At 44.0% G+C, this 17643-nt stretch overlaps 1 protein-coding gene across 2 annotated transcripts in view; it reads left to right on the forward strand.

Moving 5' to 3' along the window:
- The first annotated feature begins 249 nt into the window (after positions 1–249).
- LOC135542531 (neuroligin-4, X-linked-like) overlaps positions 250–17643 on the forward strand; it is an 80259-nt gene continuing 62865 nt past the window's right edge. The window contains exons 1-2 of one of the 2 annotated variants that reach the window (XM_064969562.1): positions 250–605; positions 10095–10880. In XM_064969562.1, coding sequence (XP_064825634.1) covers positions 10373–10880 — 508 coding nt within the window. In that variant the 5' untranslated portion in view covers positions 250–605; positions 10095–10372. The remainder of the gene's footprint in view (positions 606–10094; positions 10881–17643) is intronic. The other variant, XM_064969563.1, reaches the window with a different exon arrangement.

The following is a 17643-nucleotide window of genomic DNA, read 5'->3' on the forward strand; positions in this document are numbered from 1 at the left end:
AGTATGCCCTACTACACCTGCTACCCTCCTGTCCTTTCCTCATGGATGCCAAAACTGGTCCATACTGGCAGCTGGTTAACAGTGATGGAGAGAATGCGGCAATCCATTGGCTGCAGGCTTTGTACATTTCATTTAGTGTAGTCCAATAGCAACTGGAGCTAGAGAAAGGGAAAAAGTGAGAGAGAGCGCGCGCGAGAGAGAGAGAGAGCGAGAGGGAGGGTGGGGGGTGGGGGCGCGCGACTGAACAACCCTGGTCTTTCTATCCTTAAATCTCTCGTCTTTGCTGTCCGATCTCTCCTCGCTTTCTCTCTATTACGGCAATTAGATGCAGCACAATTGACCGTGCTACTACAACGACTCACTGAAATTACCTTATAGACTATGAGAGTCATTAACAACCGGAAAGCTCAATTTTTATTTTCTGCATAGAACCTGAAGCGGAGTTTGACTTGTTTTTATCTGGACCCCACTGTCACGTTGGGATTTTCAGAGGAGCGCACACTGTGGAGTTTTATTTTTTGCCGGTGTGGTGGTGTATATTTTATTATCACATCCCTTGAAGTCAGGACTACGAGCTAAATTCACACAGTTGGAATACCGCAAAGGTAAGTCTTGTTATTAGCCTACAAATAGTCAGTAAACCCATTTTCTCTTTCACACAGTTTAGTTTAATTTAGACCACCTATAATTTGTTTGTTTTCTGGATGTTTTCTGGCGGCTTTCCGATTATATGGCTTGTCTGGACTCGCGCTGCAGACATTTTGAGAAGAGCTTGACTACCACAGGGAATTAATTTTTATCATTTGCTTAAAGTGCGTTGCGCGCAACCAGTTTTTCAGAAATGTGTATAATCATTATTCAATGTAATTACGAAAACAAGCCATGTGTTGAACGAAATCGCCTGGCTTTGCAAAGACGATTGAGCCATGCTCTACGCACTTTAAAGACGTGTTGAGGGGTTTCTTTGCTCAGAGCCAGAATGATCAAATTGTGGTTTATTCGCTTCTTATGTAAAGGGACACAGCAACATGCGTTGGATTCGATAATGACAAATTGGCTATGGAGAAAAACCCGCAAAAACGTATTATAGCCTAAGGGACATGCCATTCATAACCCTAATCGGCTGTGGCCACACTATTTCACACAAGCCCTTGGAAAAGGCTATCTGTGTTTGAACAGAATGCAGCACCCATGATGTCCAGTGCTATTTAATCCCTGTAGACGACAAAGCGACTATTGGCAGCACTGCTATGGAGATGCCATAATTAATGCCATTTAAGAATATAGACTGTCTATAAGTGCAACTGTAACCATACACTCACCATCAGTGTTGAAGGGCCAGGTCCACTGTCTGTCTGTCTGTCTGTCTGTCTGTCTGTCTGTCTGTCTGTCTGTCTGTCTGTCTGTCTGTCATCTATATTCCACACAATAGCAGGCTTTTAGAATGGAAGAGGAGCATCTAGCAGTGAATGTGTGTTTGACCCACCATTCAGCATAACTTGACCACCTCCGTATACCTATCAAAAGGTGTGAGATGCATTGTAGACTGCAGATTCCCATCCAGGCTGAATCTGGCACCACATCACCAGAGTGAGTTCAGCGGAGAACCACAAGATGGTACTGTGGATATCTGGTAGATATTTGGGGACGAGACGAATTGGGAAAAAATGTGTAGGCTACTGTCTTGAACATTCACCTTAACGAATCCCGCTAATGTTCTGCTACCTCGAAAACTGTAAGCCATTAAAAAAAAATCTTGGTTGCATTTGAATATTTGTTATATTTTTAGTCGTTACAAAGCAGACGGACAAGCATGAGAGGAGGCTATCACTCTACTATGAAAGATTCTTCAAGCCGTCTTCAAGTCTATTCCACCAACCCCTTGCCTTCCTCCAGATTATAAATAGGCGTGTGCTGCTCGAATTGACACCGAGAGTAATATTATAGACATTGTCAGAAATGTAACAGGGTTTAACAATATTATTTGTAATGAACGAAAGGTCAACATTCTGGTCCCTAAAAGGCCTGCATGCATTTTTGATTAGATGTGATGGTAGACTGAAAGCTTTGGAGAGGCATCAGGTCTCAACCCAAATATTTATTGTAAATAATTGGTCTATATTGTCATTACACAATATAAGTGTTTTAATGCAATACAAAATACGTTATAAAGCATCATAGGTATGTACTTTATGGAAATTGTTATCAAATAGGCTTACTTTTAACATTATTTGAACATTAGGCCTATTTCAAATACACTTGACATATTTGGAGTGACACACTGTTATCATAGCTCTCCCAGTTGGTGACATCATTATAGGCCTATTTGAGTCGGTCAGTCAGGCCTCCCCATCAGAAAAAAATACATTTAATTCACAATTGGAGACATTTTACCTCACTTGTGCAATTTTCCTCAAGAATAGGCCTATGGGTGACAGGCCTATAGACAACATTCTGTGTATAACATGGCATAAGTGTCAAAAAAGGACGTAGGCCTGCCTATCCAAATATATTGTACAGCATTTCAATTTGGAATCCAATAGTAGGCATAGCCATTCACTGTAAGACTGCATAAAACAACTGTATTATTATAATATACAATTATCCATCCTTTAGCAAACATTTTTCTCCAAAGTGACTATTGTGCCTGCATACATTTTCATATGGGCGGCCCCAGTGGGAATCAAACCGACAACCCTGGCCCTGCAAGTGCCATGCTCTACCAACGGAGCCACACAGGACCTACACAGTGTTAGCCTACTGGACTAAAGTTCAATAGTTTAGCACTTTGTTACATGCATCCCCTACTATTTAGGAAATGGATATTTGGATGTTAGTGGAACACACATTGGACCCATGTCTGCTGGCATGGTTACAAAGAGCAAGGTTATTACAGTGTCACAACGTCATGCGCTATCCTTATCAAATCAATCCTGTTAAAAAAAGAAATATGTATTTGCTCCGTCCAAGTTCAACATGAATTGTCAACAAAACTGTCATTACAAATGGCACACACACGTACGCGCACACGCACACACACACACTTTTTTTCTTCCAGTGAGGGCTCAGCAGTTGACAATATCTTCGTGTTCAGTACTGTCAACTTTGATAAATATCATTCCTTTATTGGTTGTCAAGGATCTCTGTTGGCCCTCTATCTCGTTTTAGTGAGGGAGGAAGTCTGTCTTCCTTTCTATTGTGCAGTGTTTATCACCATCTTTAAGAGGCCAGTAAAAGATGTCCTGTATGTGCGTCATGAGAAGGTCAAGTAAAGTTTTGAGTTTTGTTTGGTGCGCGTCCCAAATGGCACCCTATTCCCAATGGGCCCTGGTCAAAAGTAGTGCACTATATACGAAACAGGGTGCCATTTGGGACGTTGATTTGTGATGTTTCATTTTTTTTTGTCAGTTCAAGGACATTTTCTACCGACTACCTATTTCAGTGAGGAGATACAGCACCCCGCACCACATGTTTTATAGGAATTAAAGTGCAAATGATGGCTTCAGCCAATATTGAAATTCAAAAGACGTATCTCTGGTGATCGTACAGACAGTGAGAATAGTATGCGCCATCTCTTCCATCTCTCCATATTCCATCTCTCGCCTTTTCTCTTTCTTTTGTGTTACTGGTAGGAAGGCAGACTGAATGTATTGCGTTTATACAGGAACTGCTGAAATATATGAACATAGTCCATTCCATCTTATTATTTCCTCAATCAACATTAAACTGGACCATATTCTCGGATCACATTCCTTATCCTGCCTTTGTTTAGATTCTGGTTCTGTTTCTTACATTCAACTCTGACTTATTTACTGAATTATTCCATTTTTGATGTCAAACAGAATATATGAACTCAACAATGGCAGTTAGGCATTTGATGTAATCCCCCCGGGCAGTGTGAGCACCATTGTCATGCTGTGTTACAAGAAAATAGTAAAGTAATTCATCGACGTCACTGATTTGACAAGCAGACCACCATCGTCTCAGTCTCAACACCATCCGAGGGCATGCAGGGGAATGAGGCGAGAGAGGAGAGTCTCTTCTCCCTCCGAAATGAAATGAAATGATCTGCTGCATGCATAAGCCATCTGCTTCTGACACAAATGTCTGTGAGGTTCTTCTTAATCGGCCAGCTCTCCTATTCACAAGGCTTCACACATAAGCTTCTTGGTGGAGTAAAGTACCCTAAGAGAAATAATCTACTCAGTAGACTGGTGTATATCGCCCCCCTTGCTTGGCTATGATACTACTAACAGAATGCTGATAGATTGTATTGGAGTGTAGGATGACCTAGGTAGGCTAATTTTGTGAATGGGGTGCTCTGGTTTTATATGGATAACCATGAGGAAATGTTTCCTACACTGTGGAGTGATTCCCATATGAAAAAAATAATAAAGCGTATATACAGTTGAAGTCGGAAGTTTACATACACCTTAGTCAAATGCATTTAAACTCAGTTTTCACAACTCCTGACATTTAATCCTAGTAAAAAGTCACTGTCTTTGGTCAGTTAGGATTACCACTTTATTTTAAGAATTGGAAATGTCAGAATAATAGTAGAAAGAATTATACATTTCAGCTTTAATTTCTTTCATCGCATTCCCAGTGGGTCAGAAGTGTATATACACTCAATTAGTATTTGGTAGCATTGCCTTTAAATTGTTTAACTTGGGTCAAACATTTCGGGTAGCCTTCCACAAGCTTCACACAATAAGTTGGGTGAATTTTGGCTCATTCCTCCTGACAGAGCTGGTGTAACTGAGTCAGGTTTGTAGGCCTCCTTGCTCGCACACGCTTTTTCAGTTCTGCCCACAACTTTTCTATAGGATTGAGGTCAGGGCTTTGTGATGGCCACTCCAATAACTTGCCACAACTTTGAAAGTATGCTTTGGGTCATTGTCCATTTGGAAGACCCATTTGCGACCAAGCTTTAACTTCCTGACTGATGTCTTGAGATGTTGCTTAAATTGTTCCACGTAATTTTCCTATCTCACAATGACATGAATTTTGTGAAGTGCACCTCCTGCAGCAAAGCACCCCCACAACATGATGCTGCCACCCCCGTGCGTCACGGTTGGGATGGAGTTCTTCGGCTTGCAAGCCTCACCCTTTTTCCCCCAAACATAACGATGGTCATTATGGCCAAACAGTTCTATTTTTGTTTCAACAGACCAGAGGACATTTCTCCAAAAAGTACGATCTTTGTCCCCATGTGCAGTTGCAAACCGTAGTCTGGCTTTTTTATGGCAGTTTTGGAGCAGTGGCTTCTTCCTTGCTGTCGATATAGGACTAGTTTTACTGTGGATATAGATACTTTTGTACCTGTTTCCTCCAACATCTTCACAAGTTCCTTTGCTGTTGTTCTGGGATTGAGTTGCATTTTTCTCACCAAAGTACGATCATCTCTATGAGACAGAACGCGTCTCCTTCTTGAGCGATATGATGGCTACGTGGCCCCGTGGTGTTTATACTTGCATACTATTGTTTGTACCGATGAACGTGGCGCTTTCAGGCGTTTGGAAATTGTTCCCAAGGATGAATCAGACTTGTGGAGGTCTACATTTTTCCCCCCCATGATGTCAAGCAAAGAGGCACTGAGTTTGAAGGTCGGCCTTGAAATACATCCACAGGTACACTTCCTATTGACTCAAATGATGTCAATTAGCCTATCAGAAGCTTCTAAAGCCATGACATCATTCTTTGGATTTTTCCAAGCTGTTTAAAGGCACAGTCAACCTAGTGCATGTAATCCTCTGACCCACTGGAATTGTGATACAGTGAATTAGAAGTGAAATAATCTGTCTGTAAACAATTGTTGGAAAAATTTACTTGTGTCATGCACAAAGTACAGTCGTGGCCAAAACATTTTGAGACTTTTCACAAAGTCTGCTGCCTCAGTTTGTATGATGGCAATTTGCATATACTCCAGAATGTTATGAAGAGTGATCAGATGAATTGCAATTAATTGCAAAGTCCCTCTTTGCTATGCAAATTAACTGAATCCCCCAAGAAACATTTCCACTGCATTTCAGCACTGCCACAAAAGAACCAGCTGACATCATGTCAGTGATTCTCTTGTCAACACAGGTGTGAGTGTTTATGAGGACCAGGCTGGAGATCACTCTGTCATGCTGATTGAGTTCAAATAACAGACTGGAAGCTTCAAAAGGAGGGTGGTGCTTGGAATCATTGTTCCTCCTCTGTCAACGACGGTTACCTGCAAGGAAACACGTGCCGTCATCCTTGCTTTGCACAAAAAGGGCTGCACAGGCAAGGATATTGCTGCCATTAAGATTGCATCTAAATCAACCATTTATCGAATCATCAAGAACTTCAAGGAGAGCGGTTCAATTGTTGTCAAGAAGGCTTCAGGGCGCCCAAGAAAGTCCATCAAGCGTCAGGACCGTCTCCTAAAGTTGATTCAGCTGTGGGATCGGGGCACCACCGGTACAGAGCTTGCTCAGGAATGGCAGCAGGCAGGTGTGAGTGAGTGCATCTGCATGCACAGTGAGGCAAAGACTTTTGGAGGATGGCCGGGTGTCAAGAAGGGCAGCAAAGAAGCCACTTCTCTCCAGGAAGAACATCAGGGACAGACTGATATTCTGCAAAAGTTACAGGGATTGGACTACTGAGGACTGGGGTCAAGTCATTTTCTCTGATGAATCCCCTTTCCGATTGTTTGGGGCATCCGGAAAAAAGCTTGTCCGTAGAAGACAAGGTGAGTGCTACCATCAGTCCTGTGTCATGCCAACAGTAAAGCATCCTGAGACCATTCATGTGTGGTGTTGCTCCTCACCCAAGGGAGTGGGCTCACTCACAATTTTGCCTAAGAACACAGCCATGAATAAAGAATGGTACCAACACATCTCTGAGAGCAACTTCTCCCAACCATCCAGGAACAGTTTGGTGACAAGCAATGTCTTTTCCAGCATGATGGAGCACCTTGCCATAAGGTAAAAGTGATAACTAAGTTGCTTGGGGAACAAAACATCGATATTTTGGGTCCATGGCCAGGAAACTCCCCAGACCTTAATCCCATTGAGAACTTGTGGTCAATTCTCAAGAGGCGAGTGGACAAAAAACACTCAAATTCTGACAAACTCCAAGCTTTGATTATGCAAGAATTGGCTGCCATCCGTCAGGATGTGGCCCAGAAGTTAATTGACAGCATGCCAGGGCAGATTGCAGAGGTCTTGAAAAAGAAGGGTCAACACTGCAAATATTGACTCTTTTGCTACAACTTCATGTAATTGTCAATAAAGGCCTTTGACACTTATGAAATGCTTATAATTATACTTCAGTATTCCATAGTAACATCTGACAAAAATATCTAAAGACACTGAAGCAGCAAACTTTGTGAAAATTAATATTTGTGTCATTCTCAAAACTTTTGGCCACGACTGTAGATATCCTAACTGACTTGCCAAAACTATATTTTTTTTAACATGAAATTTGTGGAGTGGTTGAAAAATGAGTTTTAATGGCTCCAACCTAAGTGTATGTAAACTTCCGACTACAACTGTACTATGTTAGGAACACTATAGTGTTCACTGTAGTGTCTTTGGACTTTATTGTAGTATTCACTGTCATGTTTTTGTGGACTGAAGTCCTTAATAGCAGTACAGTGAATACTGTAGTATTTATTGTAGTATACTGCAGTATTTACAGTTTACTATAGTATAAATGCTGTGGTAAAAAAAAGAGTAGTATGTACTATGGTAATTACTATAGTGTATTTTTCAGAATATAATACTGTATACTGTAATATTTACTCTAGTGTGTTTGGGGACATTACTGTAGGATTTAGTATAGTGTTTTTGTTTTATTATATCTGTTTTATTTTTCCTTGAGAAAACCTACTGGAGAAATGCTAAACACTAAGCAAATTTTCCATAATCTGCAGGTACGTAGAACTGGGTTCTAAAAAAGCAAACAATATGGTCTATACTTGGCATGTAGGTTTGTCACTTACAGGTGGGCACACGTTGGGATATGGGGGAGAGGAATGGGTAGGGTAGATGTAAATGAAATACAGTCGTATTTTCTATATTTTTTTGACAGTGTTTTTGTGGACCATTAGTGTTTTTGCAGACATTTCTGTTGTGTTTACTACAGTTTTTGTGTGTGTGTGGATAATACTGTAGTTATAAGGGCACAAGACGAAATGCAGACACGGGAGGCAGATGGTTGAGCTCTGATATTTGTTATAACAAAATGGGTAGGCAATAGCCAGGTCGGGGACAGGCGAGAGTTCATAAACCAGGTCAGAGCCAAACAGTACCAGGCAATATATTTTTTTATTTAACCTTTATTTAAGAACCAATTCTTATTTACAATGACGGCCTACCAAAACGCAAAAGACCTCCTGCGGGGACAGGGGCCTGGGATTAAAATAAATAAATACAATATAAATATAGGACAAAACACACATCACAACAAGAGAGACAACACAACACTAACGAGAGACCTAAGACAACATAGCAAGGCCGCAACACTTGACAACACAACATGGTAGCAGTACAAAACACGGTACAAACATTATTGGGCACAGTCAACAACACAAAAGTTCAATTAGGTAGAGACAACAATACATCATACCAAGCAGCCATAACTGTCAGTAACAGTGTCCATGATTGAGTCTCTGAATGAAAAGATTGAGATAAAACTGTCCAGTTTGAGTGTTTGTTGCAGCTCGTTCCAGTCGCTAGCTACAGCGAACTGAAAAGAGGAGCGGCCCAGGGATGAGTGTGCTTTGGGAACCTTTAACAGAATATGCCTGGCAGAACCGGTGTTGTATGTGGAGGATGAGGGCTGCAGTAGATATCTCAGATAGGAGAGAGTGAGGCCTAAGAGGTTTTTATAAATGAGCATCAACCAGTGGGTCTTGCGACAAATATACAGAGATGACCAGTTTACAGAGGAGTATAGAGTGCAGTGATGTGTCCTATAAGGAGCATTGGTGGCAAATATGATGGCCGAATGGTAAAGATCGTCTAGCCGCTCGAGAGCACCCTTACCTGCCGATCTATAAATTATGTCTCCATAATCTAGCATGGGTAGGATGGTCATCTGAATCAGGGGTTAGCTTGGCAGCGATAGGCAGGCTTTAGGTCAGGACAGGCATGGTTTCAGTAATCAGGTCCGAGTCCAAACAGTACAATGGGATAGGTAGGCTCAAGATCAGAACAGGCAGAGTGGTCAGGCAGGTGGGTTAGGCGTCAGGACAGGCAAGGGTCAAAACCAGGAGGGCTAGGAAAAACAGAGACTGGGAGAAGGAGCTAGGACCGCTGGTCGACTTGGCAAAACAAGACGAACTGGCACAGAGAGACAGGAAACACAAGGATGAATACACTGGGGAGAATAAGCGACACCTGGAGGGGGGTGGAGACAAGCACAAGGACAGGCGAACCAGATCAGGACGTGACAGTAGTATTTACTAAAGTATTCAACAGTACACAAAAAATACTAAGTACTAGAGTACACATGATCAAGGGATACTACAGTGTGTAGTATAGTATTCTACAGTAAACTTCAGAATTCTATAGTAAGTACTGTATTATTCTATAGTAAACTGTAGTATTTTTTTATGTGTGTTTTGGGCTGCATCCTTTTTCTCCCCCCTTTTCCAGAACTGTGTACTTGCGCCCTTCCTGTCATGAATTTACAAGCATTGGATTGGTGTAATCATTGGCTAGAGTGTTTCCACCACTGTTAACTCCATTATGGCAAGTGTGCAAGTGCACACTTTAGGTTTTCTTTTATTGAAACTGCTGCTATGTGCAACGTTATCCTGACCATAACGATGTCACACAAGGTAATAAAGCAGTTTGCCAATATATTATCTCTGTTGTTGCTTCCACTCGAAACCACACTTTTATGTTGTTCTCTATTCCATGCTATTGATTTGTTAGAAAGATACAATTTCATGCCTTGCATCTCTTGCACATTTTGATCATACACAGAGGGGACTTGCAGTCATAGATTTGCTATATGCTCAACAAGCGGACATCTATTGGAAGGGATTTGGACAGCATACTGTATGTAGCCTTTGATGTGTCGAGGATTAACTTACATGTCCCATTCTCTCTTCCCAGCAGGGTAACCAACCAAGCTGGAACTGGGTCGACGAGCAAAGACATCTGGAGACAAATACAGGCACTGCACCCCCGACCAATGACCTACACGTAGACCCACTCTCTTGGGATGGGGGGCACCGAGTTGCACAAAACTGCTCTGATTGGCTGGAGCTCTGTCTGTCAGCTGTCAATCACAGCCTGAGGAGCAGGTTATTGGTCTGGGTTGCTGTGGGGGGTGGGAGAGGAGTTCCGGAACTTCCAGGACCACAATCTGCTTGGCTGAGCGCAGCAGGAGCATGTTGAGGGGAGCCAGGCCAGAGGGAACCAGTACCTCTCCATTGAGCTCTGGAGGAGCCACTATAGCCCATGGAATGGGGATGGTCTACCTATCCAAGGTCTACCTTCTCTTATGGATTGGCTTCCTGTTAGCGTCTGTGTGTCTGCCGGTCATGGCTCAGACCCCAGTCCACCCTGTTGTCACCACAAATTACGGGAAGCTGCGTGGGTTAAAGACGACGCTGCCCAATGAGATCCTAGGGCCCGTGGAGCAGTACTTGGGGATCCCGTACGCTTTGGCCCCTACAGGGGAGAGACGCTTCCAGCCCCCCGAGCCGCCCATGTCCTGGCCTGGGATCAGGAATGCTACCCAGTTCGCCTCTGTGTGTCCACAGTACCTGGAGGAAAAGTTACTCAACGACATGCTGCCGGTGTGGTTCACAGCCAACTTGGATACAGTGGTAACCTATATGCAGGATCAGAACGAGGACTGCCTGTACCTAAACATTTACGTGCCAACTGAGGATGGTATGTCACACCTTGATTAACACAAATGTCTTGTTATCCTCCGTTTGCCTTTTTGTTTGATTTGACATTTCACTTTGCAGGTCCATTTGTTCTGAAGCAGTTCAAAGTGGCTGGGATAACTACTTGAACCAGAAACGGTGGTGTACTCTTGATCAAAGTGCGATACTTTTACCAAAGGGCACAATGATCTTTTGACTGAAGGCTTGAAATGAATGTGGATTACTGTATGTGGTGTAATAGAGAGAGAAAATAGATATTTAGACCTCCCTACTGTCTGAGGGCGTAGGATGTCCCACTCCTGTCTATTCTATTCTGTAGCAGTCAACCTATGGGCTTTGAGTGAGCACTCCTGGTTTGGAGTAGTTCTGACACTTACACCACGGATGTCATGCACTTACCCCCTTCAGGCCCCACCATCAGACTCCTGCAGCAAGATAAAATAAAATAAAAAGCTGGTTAACTTAGTGCAACTGGAACACAGATGTTTAAGGTCGAACCGTGAACTGTTGCTGGGCTGTCGCTGTCTCTTCTGAAGACACAGACTCTTTCCGGTCTATGAAGGTCAATGTGAAGAGAATTCTCCAATGTGTTCATGCAGAACTCTAGACCTCTCTATGCTACATTTAGCCAGAGCTCTTGCGAGATTAAATACCACAGAAGGCGATAGATAATCTGACAATCCCGGTCCGGATGCACAGCCTGGGCCGTTACTCTGACATACAATCTCCTGAGAATTATAAGAACAGTTCTTATAATCACTGGCGTGAACCGTAATCTCTATTCCCCGTGTGCAATTTTCCGTTTACGTGTAGGCAACTGGACTCAAATATGTAGGATGTCCAAGTGTATCCATTCTATCCAGTCATTTCTGTTGTCGTGTGGCTTTACCAATAATGTGATAGGAAAGATATGGTTGTAGAAGCGGAGTGGATCAAGGGTTAGAATTCTAGTGGACAGATTGCAGCAGTTGCTGCTGTCTATTCACTGGTTTAGCAGAGGCATCTGAACTCCTTGGTCTGTGTATTGTTAATATTAGACCCTCGGGTCATATAACGAGCCTCAGGTATCTTTCATTTGGATACATTATGCCTTCTAACCTGAATTCATAGATGTCAATTACAGAATGCAGGCAGTCTGAAGTATCAATACATTAGGATACGTTTGCCGGCATTAAAATGTATGAATGCAGGCCATGAATGTTGATGTGTTAAAAATCTCCTGAACTAACGCTACAGTTCTTAGCTTAAGGCAATTGGCCCCGGAGGAAAGACTCAACAGCTCCTCTTCAGGAGCCAAGAAGACAACTCTCTCCATAGTATTTTTGAGTGCATCCCAAATGGCACCTTATTCCCTTACATAGTGCACTACTTTTGACCAGGGCCCCTATTCCCTACTACATAGTGCACCACATTTGTCATTTGGGACACAGCCTCTGTCTCCTCTTGAGGAGTCAGTGCTTCATGGAAGACATCTCTCTCTCTCTCTCTCTCCCTGTTCTGTTCATCTTCTCCTCCTCCATACTGCCGGCTGCCCGTCATCCTTACAGACGCCCTCAGAGTTGGCCTTTTCAAATCCTGTGTAATGTGGAGACATCCTGACAGCTCGGGATCAGAATAGAGGATTTATAGTTTTATGGTTCTCCTTTTGAAATGGACTGACAGATTAAGAACGCTTCCATTGTGTCGTCTGATTTAAGTACAAACGACTACGCCATATATAGTTCAATATTGATAACCTGCACAAGTTCTGTTCTTTTGTATCCTTTTTGATTGTGCAGTGTGGGTGGTGAATTCTGTTTTGGCTAGCAAGGGTTGGCTTGTGAAAAGTGGTACATTTGGGATTGTATTTTAATACCAGAGCTCCTTTAATTTGAGGTGCAGTGTCTCTCTCTGTGTGTGTGTGTGTGTGTGTGTGTGTGTGTGTGTGTGTGTGTGTGTGTGTGTGTGTGTGTGTGTGTATGATAGCTCCTGGAGCTGGCTTTATCTGCCTCTGCAGTGTCTCTCTCTCTCTGTGTGTGTGTGTGTGTGTGTGTGTGTGTGTGTGTGTGTGTGTGTGTGTGTGTGTGTGTGTGTGTGTGTGTGTGTGTGTGTGTGTGTGTGTGTGTGTGTGTGTGTGTGTATGATAGCTCCTGGAGCTGTTGCTGGAGCTGGCTTTATCTGCCTCTGCAGTGTCTCTGTGTGTGTGTGTGTGTGTGTGTGTGTGTGTGTATGATAGCTCCTGGAGCTGGCTTTATCTGCCTCTGCATTGTCTCTCTGTGTGTGTGTGTGTGTGTGTGTGTGTGTGTGTGTGTGTGTGTGTGTGTGTGTGTGTGTGTGTGTGTGTGTGTGTGTGTGTGTGTGTATGATAGCTCCTGGAGCTGTTGCTGGAGCTGGCTTTATCTGCCTCTGCAGTGTCTCTGTGTGTGTGTGTGTGTGTATGATAGCTCCTGGAGCTGGCTTTATCTGCCTCTGCAGTGTCTCTGTGTGTGTGTGTGTGTATGATAGCTCCTGGAGCTGGCTCTATCTGCCTCTGCAGTGGCTGCAGACTGGGTACTACTGCGGAGACCCGGGAGGTAAACCTGTTTTATTGTGAATTAATCAGAGTGAATATGGAGCCTCTTGAGGGCTCTTCTGGGTGAGAAGACAATACCACAGCGGGCCCGTGTCCCAAATGGCATCCTTAGGGCTCACAGTGCTCTGGTCAAACATAGTGCACTATGCAGGGAATTGGGTGCAATTTGGGATACGTCCAAGGCCTCATCTCTTTCTCTCTCCATCTTTAATTATAACACCCTCCTATATTAGTTCTGTGTTACTTATCAACACTGGAACAGAAATAGAAAGCAGAAATTACAACAAATGTATTGCTTGTTACCTACATGTGTGCTCCCAGAGATAATGGCCTGTGATTTATCAGATCTTTGTTGGTTTTAGGGGTGTATGGCTGTGGCCCACACCTTGGCGACAGTACATCCAAAATGGCCCCCTGTTCCCTACATACTGTACTTGGCTCTGTTCATGAGGCTCTGGTCAAAAGTAGTGCACTATATAGGGAATAGGGTGCCATTTCAGACTCACATCCATCAATGGGATAGTGCAGCAGATAACCTGTAATCTTGTATTTCATTATGAATCCAATTCTCCTTTGCATAGAAACACAGGAGGGAGAAAAGCTACAGTACATTGAAGAAAGAGAACAAATACATTGACAGGGCATGAATGACAGCTCAATACAGTATTATAGTAGGTTTACCTTGCCCTAGTGCTTTTTCTTGTGTGAGTGGCTTGTGTAAGAGAGAGCCGTGCTCTTTGGGCCCTTCCCAAATGGCACCCTATTCCCTATATAGTGCACTCCTTTTACCAGGGCCCATGGGGAATGTCCACTGAAAGGGAATGGGGAGCCATTTGGGCCGCTGGCCCTTCTCTGAGCATAAGTAGCCTGCCAATCCCAGTTGGGTTCACAGCACTGGAGCCTGAGCTATTAGCTGCCAGTCTGTCTGTGGTGAGTGTGTGATTCAGACAGCCAGTCATACGCATGGAGAGGCAGGCAAGGCCAGGCAGGCAAGGCCAGGCAGGCAAGGCCAGGCAGGCAAGGCCAGGCAGGCAAGGCCAGGCAGGCAGAGAGAGGACAATATCTCCAGGCTAGGTCATGAGATAGCACAAATGGCACCCAGAAGGCTCTGGTGAAAAGTTGGTACACTATAGGGACTAGGGTGCCTCCTTAGGGAAGAGGAAGAGGGCTCTGGTCAAAGGTAGCGCACTATAGGGAATGGGGAGCCGTTTGGGATGCAGCCTCCAAAGACGCGCATCACTACAAACCTTGGACAACTCTGCACGCTCTCGGTTTTCCCTTTTGACTTTTTCAAGGGCAACAAACGAACCAAGACTCAGTCAAACACTGAGACAGGTTTCTTCTTTCATCTGGTCTGACTGATGTGCTGGGTGTCTGTCTGATGGCCGTACCATCAGACAGACACGCGTGAGGGGGGGAGGGGGGGGCATTCTGTACAGGACAGATGTGGGAGTTTATGCTTTGCTGCGTTAAACTGACATGGCCACTTGCCTTTGTTTGTACAGCTTGAGATACCGTTAACTGGGAGATTATAGGCCTGTTCAGTTGTGCGTGCGTGAGTGTGCGGGCGTGTGCGTATGCGTGTGTGCGTGTGTGTGTGTGTGTGTGTGTGTGTGTCAAGCCTTAGGCCTCATTATGTACTAACCAGCTAGTGATCTAGCGCCTCAGAGACACCAGACCAACATAGTGTCAAAACAAACAGTTATCATAGCAATGTTTGTTGCTTTCTTTAAAGGAAATAATATTTTAATTAGAACAAGAATGCAATCCAAATGGCACCCTATACCCTGTATAGTTAACTACTTGTCACCAGGGCCCATAGGGCTTTGGTCAAATATAGTGGACTATATATAGGATATGCCCGTATGGAAGATCACAGGAATTTCACATGAACATGTGAAGTGTTCCAAAAACACATGTTTTCATGTGATCACGTGATCTCATGTGAAGTTACTGTGATTACGTGTAAAGCAACATGTGATCACATGACACTACGCGTGAAAACATATGATCGCATCCCACTGGGCACAGACGTCAATTCAACATCTATTCCATCTTGGTTCTACGTCATTTCATTGAAAAGACATGGAAACAACATTGATTCAACCAGTGCGTGCCCAGTGGAAAGCAAAGTGTTCCAAAAAGATGTTTTCACATGATTTGACATGGGAAATCATGTGATCTTCCACACGTCTAATCATATGGTTTCTCTTGAAAGCGGGTGGGATGCAACCACAGTCGGAGAGTGGCTACGCAAGTGACTACGCAATGTCACAGGATGCTACTCCTGTCTCAGCTGTCTTAGTCTTAATAATGATCATCGTTACAACTCTGATGGGTCTGTCAGTGAGTCAATCCGCAGTGCCTATCTGAGAATTAAGTCTATAATCAACCACGTATTCTCACGACCACAGCAGGCTAACGGTCCAGTTGTCGATCAAGCCATGGCTAATCACGTCATCTTAACAACACGTCCATCTCAAATAGCACAGGACCCAAATCAGACCCCTGTGGAGAACGGGTCTAACACTACCTGCACATTACAGTACAGACACTATTACAACCCCCATACAGCCCCTGTATTCATACATCACACACTGTTACCGGGCTGGAGGTGGAAATCACTGCAGTGTCTCTCATGCCTCAGAACACGACGAAATCAAATCAAATCAAATCAAATGTTATTTGTCACAAGGCAGTCGAACAAGCGAAATGCCGGTCCGGGGACAAAGTGGAGTCGCAATTCAATGGCTCAGACACAAGACGCATGTGGCAGGGTCTGCAGGAAATCACGGACTACAAAAAGAAAATCAGCCACGTCACGGGCACCAACGTCTTGCTTCCAGACAAACTAAACACCTTCTTTGCCCACTTTGAGGATAATACAGTGCCACCGTCGTGGCCTGCTAACAAGGACTGCACCCCCCCTCCCCCTCTCCCTCCTTCTCCGTGGCCGACGTGAGCAAGACATTTAAATGTGTTAACCCTCACAAGGCTGCTGGCCCAGACGGCATCCCTAGCCATGTCCTCAGAGCATGTGCAGACCAGCTGGCTGGTGTGTTTACGGACATATGCAATTGCTCCCTATCCCAGTCTACTGTCCCCACATGCTTCAAGATGGCCACCATTGTTCCTGTACCCAAGAAGGCAAAGATAGCTGAGCTAAATGACTACCACCCCGTAGCACTCACTTCTGTCATCATGAAGTGCTTAGAGAGACAAGTCAAGAATCATATCGCCTCCACCTTCCCAGCCACCCTAGACCCACTTCAGTTTGCATACCTCCCCAATAGGTCCACAGACGATGCAATCGCCATCACACTGCACACTGCCCTATCCCATCTGGACAAGAGGAATACCTATGTAAGAATGTGGTTCATTGACTACAGCTCAGCATTCAAGTTTGCAGACGACACAACAGTAGTGGGCTTGATTGCCAACACCAACGAAACAGCCTACAGGGAGGAGGTGAGGGCACTCGGAGTGTGGTGTCAGGAAAACAACCACTCACTCAAGGGCAACAAAACAAAGGAGATGATTGTGGAGTTCAGGAAACAGCAGAGGGAGCACCCCTTTATCCACATCGAAGGGAGAGCAGTGGAGAAGGTGGAAAGTTTTAAGTTCCTCAGCTTACACATCACAGACAAACTCCTGCCGGGCTGTATCACAGCCTGGTACGGCAACTGCACCACCCTCAACCGCAAGGCTCTCCAGATGGTGGTGCGGTCTGCACAACACATCACCGGGGGGAAATTACCTGCCCATGACACCTACAGCACCCAATGTCAAAGGAAGGTGTTGCAGGAATTTAATTCCTCTGTTTTAATTCCCAATTAAAATTAAACACTCTGTCAATTCATAAGAATTTGTAAGATCCTTATTTTATAGAGATCGACAGAGCCCGGTCTTAAAGTCAAATAGCAGCCTTTATTCACGAGAGTACTGAACACGATACAGTTTACCACAGGTTATAAACTGAAAATGACGTCATTAGTTTCAGCACCAACCCGTGCCATCTCCGTTCCAGTACAAAGGCTGTATGGTTCTCACATCGTCTCTCCCTATTAAGATCATATAATTTATGAGTCAAGGTCTTCTTGTGTAGATAAGCATTCTAGCCAGTCTGAAGATATCGTTCATTCATTTCTACCAAGGAACAGACAGTCATTGTTCTAACTCTTGACCACATTCACACACATTATATTCAGTACAA

The sequence above is a fragment of the Oncorhynchus masou genome, chromosome 6, assembly GCF_036934945.1.
Source record: "Oncorhynchus masou masou isolate Uvic2021 chromosome 6, UVic_Omas_1.1, whole genome shotgun sequence".
Taxonomy (NCBI): domain Eukaryota; kingdom Metazoa; phylum Chordata; class Actinopteri; order Salmoniformes; family Salmonidae; genus Oncorhynchus; species Oncorhynchus masou.